At 38.8% G+C, this 15,058-nt stretch overlaps 1 protein-coding gene across 1 annotated transcript in view; it reads left to right on the top strand.

The window, feature by feature from the left end:
• Positions 1–14,559, top strand: part of ITGB6 (integrin subunit beta 6) — a 42,548-nt gene extending 27,989 nt beyond the window's left edge. Inside the window, exons 11-17 of the mRNA XM_072341821.1 lie at positions 4,229–4,363; positions 4,591–5,008; positions 5,918–6,140; positions 8,386–8,483; positions 11,428–11,547; positions 12,700–12,866; positions 14,436–14,559. Coding sequence (XP_072197922.1) covers positions 4,229–4,363; positions 4,591–5,008; positions 5,918–6,140; positions 8,386–8,483; positions 11,428–11,547; positions 12,700–12,866; positions 14,436–14,537 — 1,263 coding nt within the window. The 3' untranslated portion in view covers positions 14,538–14,559. The remainder of the gene's footprint in view (positions 1–4,228; positions 4,364–4,590; positions 5,009–5,917; positions 6,141–8,385; positions 8,484–11,427; positions 11,548–12,699; positions 12,867–14,435) is intronic.
• The last annotated feature ends 499 nt before the right edge of the window (positions 14,560–15,058 follow it).

Here is a 15,058-nt window from a genome sequence, read left to right as displayed (position 1 = left end):
GCTTTTTTTCATGCATCCATACGGATTTTGTATGCCTTATATTTCCAAAGTATGTTACATCTCTGTTTGTTGGGGCTGCAGTGAATACTTAAGGTTGACTGCTCTATTGTTTAAAGCTATATCCACATTTCATGGTTTTCCAAACAAAATTCCTGTGTGCTTCTGTCTCTTTTTATTAGTGCTGGAATTCAGAATCCACATCAGCATGTCTTCTATCTTGTAGTCCTCTATTTCACTTTTGCTCCAAAGCTTTCTTTAGTATAGGAATTCATGTCTTCCTGTTCAAAACTTCTGCAGGGAAACAACTCTCTTCCTATCAGTAACTTTCCCTGGAGAATACTGCAACATTTCCACAGGGATGTCTGTGGAAAAAGCACTACCCCTTGATCAGTGCTGTTCTCTGATTTAGCAATTTGATGCTGCCCCTGTGAGGCTGTTCTGAGGTTTTTGAAAAGCAAAACACAAGAGACAAAAGAAGACACAAATGGGTTGTTTTTGATAATGCCATGAAAGACTGTGAATATGATGGGAAAGTAAATACAGAGCTGCTCTTCCGAACTTAATTTGTAAAAGGCATCCTGGCTGTCTGAACCTCTTCCCTCAGGGGAATGTTTTTAGCCAGTTTGATACACACACACACACACACATATGCATATATACACACATCTTCTTACATGCCGATATGTCACAGACTTTTCTCTTTACTCCTACCCTCCTTTTATTAAAAACTTGCTCTAACAGTTGGCTACAATGAAAAATAATGCTTTGCAAAGAGCATTTTCTATTTCTTTCTGGGTTGGCTCGTTTGTTTGTTCTTCTGATCTACCTCTTACCTGCAGAGTAATACAGTTATTTTTATGCCCCCCAAATTATTTTGGACATAATAATAGAAAAGCAAATCACATTCTTTTAAGTGCAACATAGTTAATTGTTTGTGATTTTAAAATGAAATAGAAAATATGAGAAGATTTTCTTTCCCATGGAAAATTTAGATGAACAAATAACTGTAAGGGTTTTTTGAGGGAGTCCATATATTGTAATGAATATGGGGGAAAAATTTTCAGATGTACAGTTAGTCCTAACTGATAGTGATGTTTGGATTTCACCTCTGGGGTTTGACTTGTCAGTTGTCACATCTGGATTTCTTTTGGATGGGACTCTGATGCACAGACAGGGGTTATTACCTTTAACAGCTAAAACACCAGTTTTTGTCCAACAAGTAAGAGGAAAATATAAAATAATTGTCCCAGTGACATGTCCGGGTGATTTTGCTGTAGCGTTATATTTGGTGCTGAATAGGATTTCCTCTAATTGCACTGTTATGGCAACTTCTGCCTTGTTAGATGCTGGGAAGATTTTCATTTTTTGACATTCTCACTGTTCATATTTGTCAGTTAGAATGAAGGACATTTCTCCTTTCTATCTCAGAACAACAGTAAGCCTATCCTTCCCAAGAAATAAGATCAGAAGACATGACCTGCATGGTCCATGCAGCACAGCACTGCATTTGCCACAATGGCAATAGGAGGTAGTGATGGGGGACAGCGTGCTATCCTGACGTCTTCCTTTTCTTTCCTCTTTTTTTCTGCTCCTCATTTTGAACATGCTGATATTTTCTGTCTCCTGCAGCACAAAGGAGTTAATTTGCTCCATCCCAGGTTCAGCCAGCTGTGGGCAGGGTCTGGAGGATGCGAGGAGCTCAGTGCTCAGTCTGTCCTGAAGCAGCTGGAAGGAGGCTGCTGGAGCTGGGCTCCTGCCTCTGGGCCACAGCTTGTCCTGTCCCAGCACAGGTACAGCATGTCTGGGCCATCCATCTGAGTTGCTCATAGGTTCTTAAGAACCCACATATGTTTTGCAGCGTACAAACCATACGAGTAGCAACATGTCACAATTTGAGAATTTCCCAGAGGCCATTTTATTATACTTAACCTTAAAGGTTAACAACCTTATTGCTTCATAATTGAAAGCCTTCCAAGCAGGAAACACTGAAAAACACCTTATTTGACCTTATATTCCAGTTTTCTTGTAGACCTTTTACAGTACCCTGGCAGTCCAGTTCACCATGCAGAGCTTATGGTTTTTCACCTACAGAAACAGAGTAAATAACTATTTTCTGAGAAGAGTAGAGTTAGACTTTATCTTTTAACCTTTTCAAGTGCTCTAGAGCATTTGCTGTACAAACACAGGTTTGTTAGTACCATTTATCATGCGCCGCTATTGAGAAGCTTCAGAGAAGAAGTAAACAGGTCAAGAAAGACTGAGCTGTCAAAATATTTGTTACAAGAAGTTCTTATGTTAAGTATGATTCATTTTCTCCTGAAAGCGTACTTCTGCTTGCTTTATTCAGCATGAAATTCTGTTTGGCTTTGCATTGCAGAACTGCACTCTAATTTGCATTGGGACGAATATCAGGCCTTTTGATTGAGGTTATTTCAAGGTTTTAACATCTTAGAAAAATTCCTGTGTTTTGTTTTGTTTCTTTTTTTTTCTTTTTCAGTGCATTCCTCCCTCTTAACTTACACAACAGTAACACAAAGAAATAATATGTTTAAACAGGGAAGGTACCACAAGTGACCTGGTACAGACACCATGACTCAGTGTATTACATGTTTGTGTTCAGCAGCATTTAACTTTCTCTCATGCCTGTACTCTGTCTGGGAGTAGTAATTTTGCAGCTGAGAGAATATGCAGTGATGCTACATTAATACATAAAAAGTCTCACAGTTTTACCTTGAGGTTTGCTTTATTTTGTCCTTTGGTGGGAGTCCAAACAAACCATTATCTAAGAATCCCTGCATTGTCTCAATAGCCGAATAACCAGAACAAACACAGGGGAAAAACTGAACTCACCCAGAGCTACCAAAATAGACAGCCTGGTGGCCAGTGCACAGCTTGCATGGTGGGAAGAGCACTGCATGTTATGTGAATGCACCTTGTATGATGTGCTGCTCTCCTTTTCTAAAATGCTTTGGTTTACTGCCCAGGTTTTCCAAAAGACATTTAAAAAAGAACCCAGCCTCATCCCCAAGACAAAATTCCAGAGAACCAGGATGTGTACAAAGGCAGGGAGTTTTTCTCTGTGTAGGTCTGTAACTATTCTCCTTTAGTTTCAGTCAGTATCACTGTTTTAACCCCTACCAGACCTTTACTCCAGTGAATCATTCTGATGCATTTACTAGAATGACTCACTGAAGGAAGATCAGCAAGATCCTCATGCTCCAATTGAAGTACATTGGGTATTCTGTAAAGCAATTAAGCTTGCGAGAACACAAAGCTAAGTCAGTGAGACTTCTGCTCTGTAATTGCTAAGGTGCTTTTGAAAAAATTCCATTTACTGGATTGATGGTCTGATGAAGTCATAGGGAATTTCCCCATGGCCTGCTACAGCCTTTGGATTAAGGCTAAGTTGTGTAACCAAAGTTGCTATAAAAATATTTTGAAGTTAAATATATCTTAAAATAGAGGATATGAGAGCATACAGGAGGTGAACTGAAGAGCCTTTTTCACTTAAGAAACTAAAGTTTGATTTAACAAACTTATTTAAGAAATGAGAACACTATTGAATACAGCTTGAAATGTTGCCGACGACTCAGGAAACCAAAATTTCTATTGGGATTGAAAGGAGAACAGAGTGAGCCACCAGGCTGCCTGAGCTAATTGTGGGGATAGGTTCTGGCTTTTGTCCTGCAAACACTGGGTAAAGGCACAGAGGCCTATGCTGAGGCAAAACTGAGCTTGGAGCTTGCCAGGCTGGAAGGGAGATTGTGAGGTTTGATTCTAAGAGCAGAGATAACAAGGGAGCGATATTGATTGCTGGCTAATCAAGAAAAGCCTGGTGCAAGCAGAGCAATCAGAGGCACAAATCCATTCCTCGGTAAGACTGGAGTTAAAGAAAGCCTGTATTAGTCAACGGAGTACTTAGTAATGAAAGATGATTTAATAAAATGTTGGTTTGTTCTTCTACAAGAGCAGGAAATAAGTACAGTGATACCGGATATTAAACTGATAGCACTGTGGCTTTGAGCTGAAAGCCGTCTCTGTCGGCACTTTCTTTGTCTCACTCATTCTCCATTTTACTTGCAATAGAGTATGTAAATAAAGTGCCAAAACCAAAGACATTTGCTCCTGTGTAGCTGGGATAAGTTACGGTCTACATCACACAGATGCAGAACACAGTAGCGTGTGGCAGTGTTATCGCTTTCATTCATCACACTCCTTTTCCTTGAAGGAGCTGAGGTCCGAAGTAGAGCTGGAGGTCTTTGGGGACACAGAAGGACTTGATCTCTCTTTCACTGCCATCTGTAACAATGAGACCTTTTTTCCACATCAGAGGAAATGCTCTCATGTGAAAGTGGGAGACACAGTAAGTAAGGAACAGATTCCCAAAAGACGTTAATTAAAGCACCTATGTAGAAAGTTTGGTGGTTTTTTTTTCGTTTGTTTTTTTTTTTTCGTTTGTTTGTTTGTTGTTGTTTTGTTGTTCTTTTTTTAATAATCTTTCTTCAAGCAGAGAAACTCTTATTCCATGTTGTGCATCTGTCTCCAAAATATCCTGTAGCCTATGTATGCAGACACCATTTTCTCTTCCAGGTCTCTTTCAATGTGACCGTAAGTCTGCCCACTTGTGATAAAACCACCAGGCATGTTGTGATAAAACCAGTAGGCCTCAGTGACATGCTGGAAATGGAAATCCTTCCCCAGTGCAGCTGCAGCTGCCAGGCCAAGGCTGAGAAGAACAGCTCGAAATGCAACAAGGGGAAAGGCTCTTTTGAGTGTGGAGTATGTGTCTGCCACCCTGGGTACATGGGTCCACACTGCGAGTGTGATGAGAATGCCCTCAGCACAGGATCCTGCAAGGGCTCCATGGAGCAGAGTTCTTGCAGCGGGAGAGGGAGCTGCTATTGCGGGCAGTGCGTCTGTCACCCATCCATGTATGGAAGAGTTTATGGAGCACACTGTGAATGTGATGACTTCTCGTGTGTGAGACACAGAGGGCTTCAGTGTGGAGGTAAGCTCCCTATGGGGTGTGTCTAGTGTCTGTGATTTAGAGCATTGTTTCCCTCTTACTTACGAATTTTTGTTATATATTAGATTCTAATCGGTATGTATAAAAGTAGTATTTCTGCGTGATCCTTAGATCTAAAAAAAATTTTTTTTACTCTATTTTGAAAATTTTAAATGGAGTGCCTTTAGCCCCACCATAGCTAATTGGTGCTGGTATCACTTTATTGGATCATACCTGCCTCCATCAGACAGGGTTAGAATTTCAGTGGTTGTAATGGCTGTAGATTTAATGGAAGCTTAATTAAGTTTATTGACATATACTGATGCGAAGCAGTGTACAGCCTCACTCTGACATAGTTATCAAAGTATAGCCATCTTATCCATTTTGGGATGCATTCTGATTTATATATATTATATAAATTTAACCCAGTAATCTAGATGATTCCAGCTGTTCAGGGCTTATGTGAATGTGATGCAATCAGAACGTGAGGAGTTGTGTTTATCATTTTTTCCTGGGCTCTACAATCATCAATCAGAAGTGATTATACTGAAACAATGGGAATAGTATTGAACTGTCAGGAACCAGCAATGAGACTGTGCTGAATAGATGACTGGATTCATGCTGTTAGAAATGAAACAGGATTTACCCATTAAGTTGTGCACTGTTGGGAGATAAGGATCCTTCTGGAAGACTCCAGTGAAGAGAATGCAGTTGTGCTGGCTTGCAGCCAGTCTAAGTGCAAATTTGATCCACTAGCTTAAAACTGAAACCTGCAGGGGAGGAAGAAAGAGGTTTAAGAGTGAGAAGTGTTGGAATAGAGAAAATACCTGTTATTAAGAAGAGTGATTTTAAAGGCTGTCATTCCAATTCATATTGAAAGACTGAGCTGAAGTATAATAAATGGTTTTCCAGGCAATGGAGACTGTGACTGTGGTGAATGCGTTTGCCACAGTGGATGGACTGGTGAATACTGTAATTGCACAACTGATACCAGCTCCTGCATTTCTGAGGATGGAACGCTGTGCAGTGGGAGAGGCGAATGCATCTGCGGGTCATGTGTATGCATACATCCAGGAGCTTCGGGCCAAACATGTGAAAAATGCCCTCTGTGTGGGGACCCTTGCAGTTCCAGACGGTAAGGTGCTGGTTTTATGTCCCTGAGTTTGATATCATTGAGCTATTTCCCATAGAGCCTCAGCAAGGTGTATATTGCCACAACAACAGGTTGGACTTACCAACTGGAAGCCAAGAGCTTCTTCTTGTCTGTTGAGAGGAGTGATCATAACTCATATATCAACAGAATGTGATTCTTGTGGAAACAAAGAAAAACAAAACAAAACAAAAAAAAGGTGGAGGAAAACAATTTAGTCGTCTTCAAGTGGCACAAATAAAACACACTTCCACTACTGTCCTTGGCTATACTAAGAATCAGAATCACACCCTTATCTGATAACATCAGACAAACACAGATCTGTTTCTATCCAGTCCACAGCGCAGAATGAAACCATCCCAACAGAGTCTCTAGGACAAATTAAGGACAACTTACAGGGAAGAAACTCATAAAGTTTGGAATTTGCATTACTGTTGGCAATCTCATGAACTAATAAGGTTACATTTTCTGCTCATGCTTTGCACATGCATATTTACAAACTGAGTTAATCTTGATTGAATTAAGGAGGCCCAGCTATCTTGTTTTGTGACTATGTTATGTCTACTTGCTTAGAGTGGAGGCCCATTCCTCCTCCACACCAGCCATATGTCACTGTATTTTCATGCTTGTCTTTCCAGTCTACCCTGTAGCTGAGCTAAGGAACCCTTCTGTGGCTCAAAAAATAATCACTGTTTATGTTAGTACTACACTTGACCCTCAAAAGCAAGCCAACCAGTTTGTTCAAAGCCCAGGGACATAAGCCTTAGTGAGCACAGTTAAAGTAAAGAAACTTCTGCACACAGGTGCTTGAAACACAAAGTACAATGCCGCTGCCTTTCTTTGCCCGATTTGGCAGGAAATAGGAAGTGTTGAGTTACATGGTGAGCATTGCATTAGCCTATTTAAACATGTATATGCTATGCAGTGTCAGGTCTTTTGTCTCCATGGCAGTCACTTCCTTTGCTGAGATGTGGGGCAGGGGCAGCCAGCGTAACACTTGGCAGACTGGGGTAGGGTAACCGAGAGTGGCAGGAGGGCAGGTAAGAGGGGACTGAGATTAATGGCTGAGAAAAGGAGAGCAGTATCATGAGGAAACATGGCAAATATGGCAAAAACACCAACAACACTCAGTTGTCTCCATGAGATAGGGGCTATCCCATTACCTACTCGCTTTTACTATTCAGCATCTCCAGAGTGAGTGTTAAGGTCATCTCCATCTCGAGAAGATAATCTCAGCAGCCTCAGCATATTCTCATGGATATATGTAACTCTGTGCAACAGGAGATGGCCAGGTTTTCCCGGGATGTTTTGTTGCTGTTATTCTCTTTTCTTTCTTTAAGCTGATAGTACTTTGTGACTGTTCAGTCTCAACTCCTGAACCTGACCGAAGCTCACTGTGCAGAGTCAGCAAGATATATTCTTCATCGAAACTTTTCATTTATGAATTCTGTTATATTTTCCCCTTTATCTCCCCATGAATGAACTCTGGATTTAGGAAAGTTCACATTGCATTTCTGGGAAGATTTCTACAGTCTTCTAAAGGAATTGGCTTAGACTCCGTAATTTAAAATATTTTAGCCATCGCCCTGTTAAATGAAGTAAATAATTTTAAAATTCTTTTCCAATAAATGGCATTAGTATATTTTGCATTTAAGTAATTCCTGAGACAAGTAATCACATTCGAAAGACATCTGTCGAGACACCTGAACTGTGTTTTAATACATTATTCAGTAGACTTTCAACAAAGGAAGACTTACAGTAGGTGCCCCAGCTTGATCTCTCTGAAGTCAATTTCAAATATTGTTCATCTGATAGACATTCCTTTGGCTGGTATTCAGTGTAAGCTTACTTCAGAATATTCATACTTGAAAATGAATGTTATGTCTGAGTAACCTCATGTCTTTGATAGTCCCACATGAATAATGTTGCCTGGGGTTCTGTCTGGTAGCTAATGAGCTGGGAGAGAAAGAGGTCAAGAGAGAGATTATCCACAATACCTTTATTCAGGTAGCATTGGTTTTGTTGGGTGGCTTTTCTCTTTCTGTTTTGGTTTTTTTTTTGTGTATGTGTGTGTGTGGCAATACCTATCATATTTCTGAGAACTACTGTATCCATAGCACAAGACCTTTTGTTTAGTTTCTTTTTAAAATGCAGATGCATACGTAGTTGCTTTCATATCAGTACTTTGTGACAGACAGAGATGGATGAGCTGCTGAATTATTTTCCACAGGAGCTGTGTGGAATGTCATTTGGCTTCTGATGACAAGCTGCAGGGAGAATGCAGTGAAAAATGCAAATCAGTTGATGCAACTGTCAGCACTGCAGAGGGTTTGTATACTCAATCTCTTTTTTGTATGTGGGTGATCAATGATAGCTTCCACTTTGGGTAATTTTACCTTTGAAAGTAGCTTTGTTTTTCTGTTGTGGAATTATATTAAGGCTCATAAAGCAATCTGTCTGTTGTAAGTAGGAAATGCAGATCAGGACTGGTATTACCCCTCCAGGTTAATTAACTCATTGGATTACGCCTACCTTCTAAGCAGCTTATGTAATGAAGAACAGAATTTAAGTACCAGTTCCTGCAAATCAGTGGCTGATGAAAGTCCCTATGGTTGTCACACTTGAACTGTAGGTTTCAGTGGGGCTTCTTTTGCTGTACAAAATCAAAACCTGACTCCAGTCCTTATGCAGACAGTTGATTACCATCTGCAATCAGACACAACCCTTTAACCTCTGGCAAAGGTGATCTTCTTCTTGTCAGGCCTTATTGAAATGTTTCTGGCATCCTAAGGGCTAAGCAAATCATTCAGATACAGTAATTCAGAATTGCACTTCATCAAGAAGAATTCCTGCAGCAGGAATTGACCTGGAATGTAGTATTACCCTTAGTAAGAAACATAACTTTAAATGGAATAGTGCATCAGAACTATTTCTGTCCCACAGAGGAAAGTGCTTTCCTGTACAGTTGGTAGGCTCTATTTATTCTGAATAAAGCAAACACAGTCCTGTGGCAAAAAGCAATTCCTAGCTGAGGTAGGACATAAATGCATTATTCACATCGTAGACTTAGAGTTAGAACTAAATTAGGCAAGCATAATACTTAGGATGGTAACACAGAATACTGTAAGCATAAATCTTATAAACTGTTGAAAACCCATCTGCATATATGCAAGCATTTCATGGATACACATCTTTCCAACAAATCTTCAGCTTTTTTTATTTATTTATTTTTTTATTACATTCCTCTGTAATAGGGAGTCTGAAAGTGGCAAGAATTTCCCTTGTAAGGAAACTCTTTCATCTTAAATGCATGTATAATACTTCAAAGGATTAGTTTTGGTATTGGCGTAGCCTCATTAAGATGTCCTGAAGGGGAAAAATAAAATAATAGAATTATTATAAAATTAAAAATCCTGAAATGAAAGCCATATTCCCTAAACAAAAAAATATATTGAAAGTGGTATATGCAGACCATCACAGTATTTAAGACAGATTTTTATCATGATTTTATATGGTGGCATAATGCTTCTTTCTGCTTCAGATTTCAGCTTCTTTAATTTGTTGTGGCATTTTGAAAACCATAAATACCCCTAGGCTAAATAAAAAGGTTTACTCTTTCTTTTGCACACATATGTTGCAACACAGTGACAAGAGCTGGGGAGCCACGAAGAAAAGTTCACCTATCTGAGTGAAATTTTGAGCATAGGAATTGAAAATAGTCTATTCATCAGTTTTCACTCAGTATCTCTTGTCCTAGAAATATTAAGCATAAGCTGTGTTCTGAATAAACTGGCATCTTCTCATTCTTTTCTATGTCCATGCACATACTCAGATTTCTACATCCCATGGTCTCCAGTTATGATATTAAGCTAAACATTATGGTCTAAAGATAACTGATATATTTGCAGTTCCTACTATCTATAGGTTAGTACAACAACATTCATTTTTTTGTATGTTGTTTCTTTGTTTTGTGATATTTGGAATATGCTTGCAAGATTTTCTCTGCTTTCCAGAGGACGGAAAACTATAATTTTCAAATAAAGAAAGCTAATGTACATAAATGTAATGTTCATCACCTCTCTGGGCAACCTGTGCCAGTGCCCCACCATGCTTATCATAAAAAACACCTCCCTTATATCCAGTCTAAATCTCAGTGGATTCTTTGGATCTGCTTGCTTAAAGGAGTTGGGAAACAACAAATATTGCAAAACCTGTGATGGTACTACTGGAACTGTGGCCTGGCAGAGAGTGTCATGAATTGACTACATTCAGTCAACAAAACGAATCTTGACAAATCAGCATGTCTTGTCCAGCTGTCACCTTAACAAGTTGCTCTGACATCAAGGACAGGCAACAGATTAAGTACAAAATTACCACAGTCCAAAAGCAGGTTTCCATTAACATCCAACCAGACATGGTTCTCACTTTATAAAAAGGCTGTTAACTATCTGCACTTTCATACTCCCTCTACTCTTTGCTATAAAACTCTTTCCACTCTTTACTTATGATAAAAAGTGAGCATTTACTTCTTCATGTTTTATAGATTATTTAAAATCTATTATTCTTGTCAGATTTCTGCTTTGTATTGCATTACTCTTCCTTGATATTAAAGTCAGAGAACTAAATACTTCTAGCATACTTGCTTATGAAATTTCAGTAGGAGTTTTGACCGGGTAAGAAACAATGTAGGGATTGTATAGAGGTTATATATTTCATTTTAAGCAAATGTTTGAGAACCTTACTATTTTTTTCTTGCCTCTATGAATAGAAACCTATCAAGGTTTTCTTAAAATGTATTGAAAGCATACCTAGCGTTCCAGTGGTCCTTAAATAATGGGTTTTATGGAAAATAATAAGCATTCAGCCACAGGCACACTGGTAGATCTGTAGTCTGAATTTTCAGTCCTCTTCTTTGCTTTATACTGCCTGTCACGGCCTGTTTCTCCTGCCACCCTCTTGCCTTTGGATGAAGGAAGAAATAAATGGCAGCCCTTTTATTCACATCCATTTCTGTTCAACACATGAGAAGTAGTTCTAAAGCAAAGAGAACAATATTGCTTACTTTGTCCTATAACTGGGGATGTTTCCCAGGTATCTGACTGTCAAGCATCTTGGAAGCACTTCCACTGAAATTCTGTGGGAACCTCTGTTTTCATCTTTTACTCTTTGCTTTATACAGAGGTTATAATAGACATTATGCCAGCAACCTCTCTCGCTATTGCATGCTGAACTTCATTTGATCTAATGGATTACTTCTTTTCCTCCCTTGCAGATTTTTCAGAGGATAAATCCATTCCTTGCTCTCTGCAGTGGGAAAATGAATGTGTAACCACTTTTCTTCTGACTGTGGATGAACAGGGCAGGACAGTCATTCACGGCATAAAGCAAAAAGGTAAGCAGTTGTGTTACCTTTTCTACATGACATCTGATTTGAAAACATAGATGGGAGAGATAACCAGTTCCAGCAACATAAGAAACTGAGCTCTTCTAAACAGCATTGCACCTCCTTGTGTTTGCAACTCAGCTCCACCCAGGCAAAAGAACACCTACCAAACCATTTCTTTAATGCTACTACAGTAAATAAATACTTTGTCATGGAAAATGGGCAGAATGATCCATTGAATTAATCAGACTTTGCTGAACTCTCAGGCTCTCTCAATGGCATGAAACAAGCCACTTCACCTCCCCTCAAGTTTCCTACCCATAAGCTCCTTATCACCTTCAGAGCTGCAAGTTTGTTAACTTTTCTAAAGTCTTGTGCAGTTCTAAGATGATGATAACGAATGTCCTTCAATTATATGAGATGATAACCCATTTTGAAATAACATACATTTTATAGATGGACAAGTACTCAAAAGGCAGAATCTGACTACATCATCTACCTGATAAAATGCTAAGATATCTTTGTAATTATCTTCCATGTTGTATTATTTAATTTTGAATGCACTGCCTTTGTAACAGGTATTCAACAGATCTTTTTACATCCTATCATTTTTAGTTTTATTTATTTTACCACAATTTCACTACTTTTACTATTTCAGTAAAGCTCTTAATCTTGTGGGACAGGACAGAACACAGGCACCACTTTTCAGCTGCCAAGCAGTTTGGTTTCCAGGCAATAAAATACATTTTTTTTCTGACACACCCAGTATCTCAGTGCCAAATATTGATTGTATTTTAGGGAAAGCCATGCAGATTTGTAACTTAGTTTAGTTGGTTCAAATGGCAGACATTTTGTTAACACTGCATGTAGCTTTTCTCTAGCATACATGTGAAAATGATAGTGATTTCACTGCACAAAAAACCTGCTTCTAGAGCCTGGTTTTATATAGGTTATAATTGAAAAAAAAAAATGTTGTAGCAAACATTTAAATGCTTTTCAATTTTCATCCCTTTCGCAAGCTGATTAGACTAAAATAACATGGACTGAAGGAAAAGGCATGTTCAGCTTCCAGCAAATGAGAACAGAAGGCTTCTTGGCTGTTTTTAGTAGCTTGAAACTTATTGATTGGACATTCACACTCATAACTGTTTTTCTCCACAGATTGCCCACAGCTTCCAAATATCCCAATGATAATGGTGGGTGTCACCCTTGCTATCCTTCTGATTGGCATTGTGTTACTTTGTATATGGAAACTGCTGGTGTCAGTTCAAGACCGAAAAGAAGTGGCCAAGTTTGAAGCAGAAAAATCAAAAGTTAAATGGCAAACGGTATGTTAAATGCACTAATCTTATATGAGGTTCTTTAATTTTGTTTCATGAGGCACAAATGGCCTTAAAAATTCTATTTCAGTCTTGGTTGTTTTCTTTTAAATGGATAGATTCTACTGGTAGTTTTTCATTACTTTTAATTTAAGGATGACAATAACCAGGGTTCAGTATCCTGGTTTAATTTCTTCCACATGTGAGTTGAGTAGATAATACTTTTATTTGTTTGGGTTTTTGTTTGTTTTGTTTTGTTTTTCATTAGTACCTCACTTCTGATTAATCTGAGCACAGTTACTCGCTGTCTGTGTAACTGTCAGAAACACACGCCTCAGATGCAAAGCCTGCTGTTCTAAAGAGAGGTTACCAGTGCCTCTGCAACAGCTTACACAGCAGTGTACGCTGTCCAGAATATACATAAAAGGACAGAATGATCTATCCTTAGCTTCTATCTATAGCTTGCATAGGTCTAATGCAAGCAGATACCGTGTTCCTTTTTCCTATTTCCCCTTTGTCCTTGGCTTTCTTGTTCTTCTGTAATACTTCTACAACTTCTGAGACTTTCTGAAAAAAAAATAATCATGTTGAGTAAGCATTTCTGGTGGGTGCCAGGAGGATATGCAATATGCTACAGTTTACTTAGTTGCATTCCTCTGCAAAACACAAGGATTGCAACATTTCTGCAAGAAGGGATGCTGCCTGCCTTTCAGTTTCCGTGACAAGAAAAATCAGTTTGTTGCAGGCAAGGCCTCTTGAGAATGTTTTCCTAGTCCTATAGGAGAGCCACCATGGTAAGAGGAAAGGGAAGGCTACAGTAGATAGAAATATTTTCTGACACAATAGGAAATGATAGAAAGAAAATGGTGAGAAGCCAGTACAAAAAGCCCAGGTGGGACTTGCCTTTCTCCTGGTGTGTGTGGTAATTGGCGTGGCTCACAAAAGAAGGTCCTGACAAGTTGCAGCTCCCATCTCACAGCTGTTTTCTCAACATTTGTGTATTCTTCATGTTTTTAGAATAGTTTGGTCATGTTTAGTACACAGAGATCAGATCTGTTTGGTAAGGCATTGTTTGAGTGTGTGCATTACTTTAATCTGGGAAGCAGGGGCTTTTCTGCCCCTACTCTGACTTGCACTGCCTCAGGCTGGGCTCATTTTTTGTGACTTGGAATATCAGAACACCAATAAAGACTATACTGAAATGATGAAAAGTACAAAATAACTTCTGTACAAAGAAAAACCAGTACACTTTGCAAAGGGGAAGTAACAATGGGAAGAGGATGTGATGCTATAAAATGATGACTGGGGTATTGAATATAGGATGTTATTAAAACGGTAAGGTAGCAAGCTTCAGAGAAGCAAAAGACAATATTATACAATACCTTTTTGAGGCCACGCGATTTATTTCCAAAGGTGATAAAACTTTGCATAGACACAAAGCAGAGAAACCTGCAGAAGGAAGGCATCCTCTCTGCTCCAGGAAAATTAAAGGCAGTGGTTTGCAGCAACGCAGGCTTGCAGCCAAAGACGGTTAAACTGTGAATGATTTGCTTTTCTCCTTTTTTGTTTCTTTTTTAGGAAACCAACCCACTGTACAGAGGTTCAACAAGCACTTTCAAAAATGTGACTTACAAGAACCAAGAAAAGCAAAAAGGGACCATGGCTGCAGATTTCTACTAGCACTTTGAACCCTACAAACTTAGTTCTGCTGTCAGGAAATCTAAAAACACTAATTTTTGTCTCTTCTCAGTTGATTAAGTGCTCTTTGTTTGCACACTGTAGTAGTATAATCATTCTGTTAGAGAAAATATATCTTGTGGTGGGAGAACTATGGCTAATAATAGTAGCAAAGGTTAATAGAAGTATATTTAAAAAACAAAGCAAAACAACTTTAATATTAAACCACCTCCATTTCAGAAAAATGGTATCACCTAATATTTTTAATTAGCTCATTAATACTGAGCTGGATGCGACTTTCTTCATCCACTGAATCTGATATGTTTGTGTTTAGGAATGTATTTATACCAGTCTGTTTGGTGGGCTGGCTTAAATTTAAAAAGGTAAATTTTTTATAAGTGCTGCTTAAACTACGGATGTCAGTGGTTTCTCATATCGACCATGTAACTGAACAGGTTTTCATTAGAAACAAATGATATGTGTTATGGCATATCTTCCATGTGTCTAAAGTACATAGAAATACT

This window comes from Excalfactoria chinensis, chromosome 7, assembly GCF_039878825.1.
Source record: "Excalfactoria chinensis isolate bCotChi1 chromosome 7, bCotChi1.hap2, whole genome shotgun sequence".
In the NCBI taxonomy this organism is placed as follows: Eukaryota; Metazoa; Chordata; class Aves; order Galliformes; family Phasianidae; genus Excalfactoria; species Excalfactoria chinensis.
This window is presented reverse-complemented; position numbering and strand designations above follow the sequence as displayed.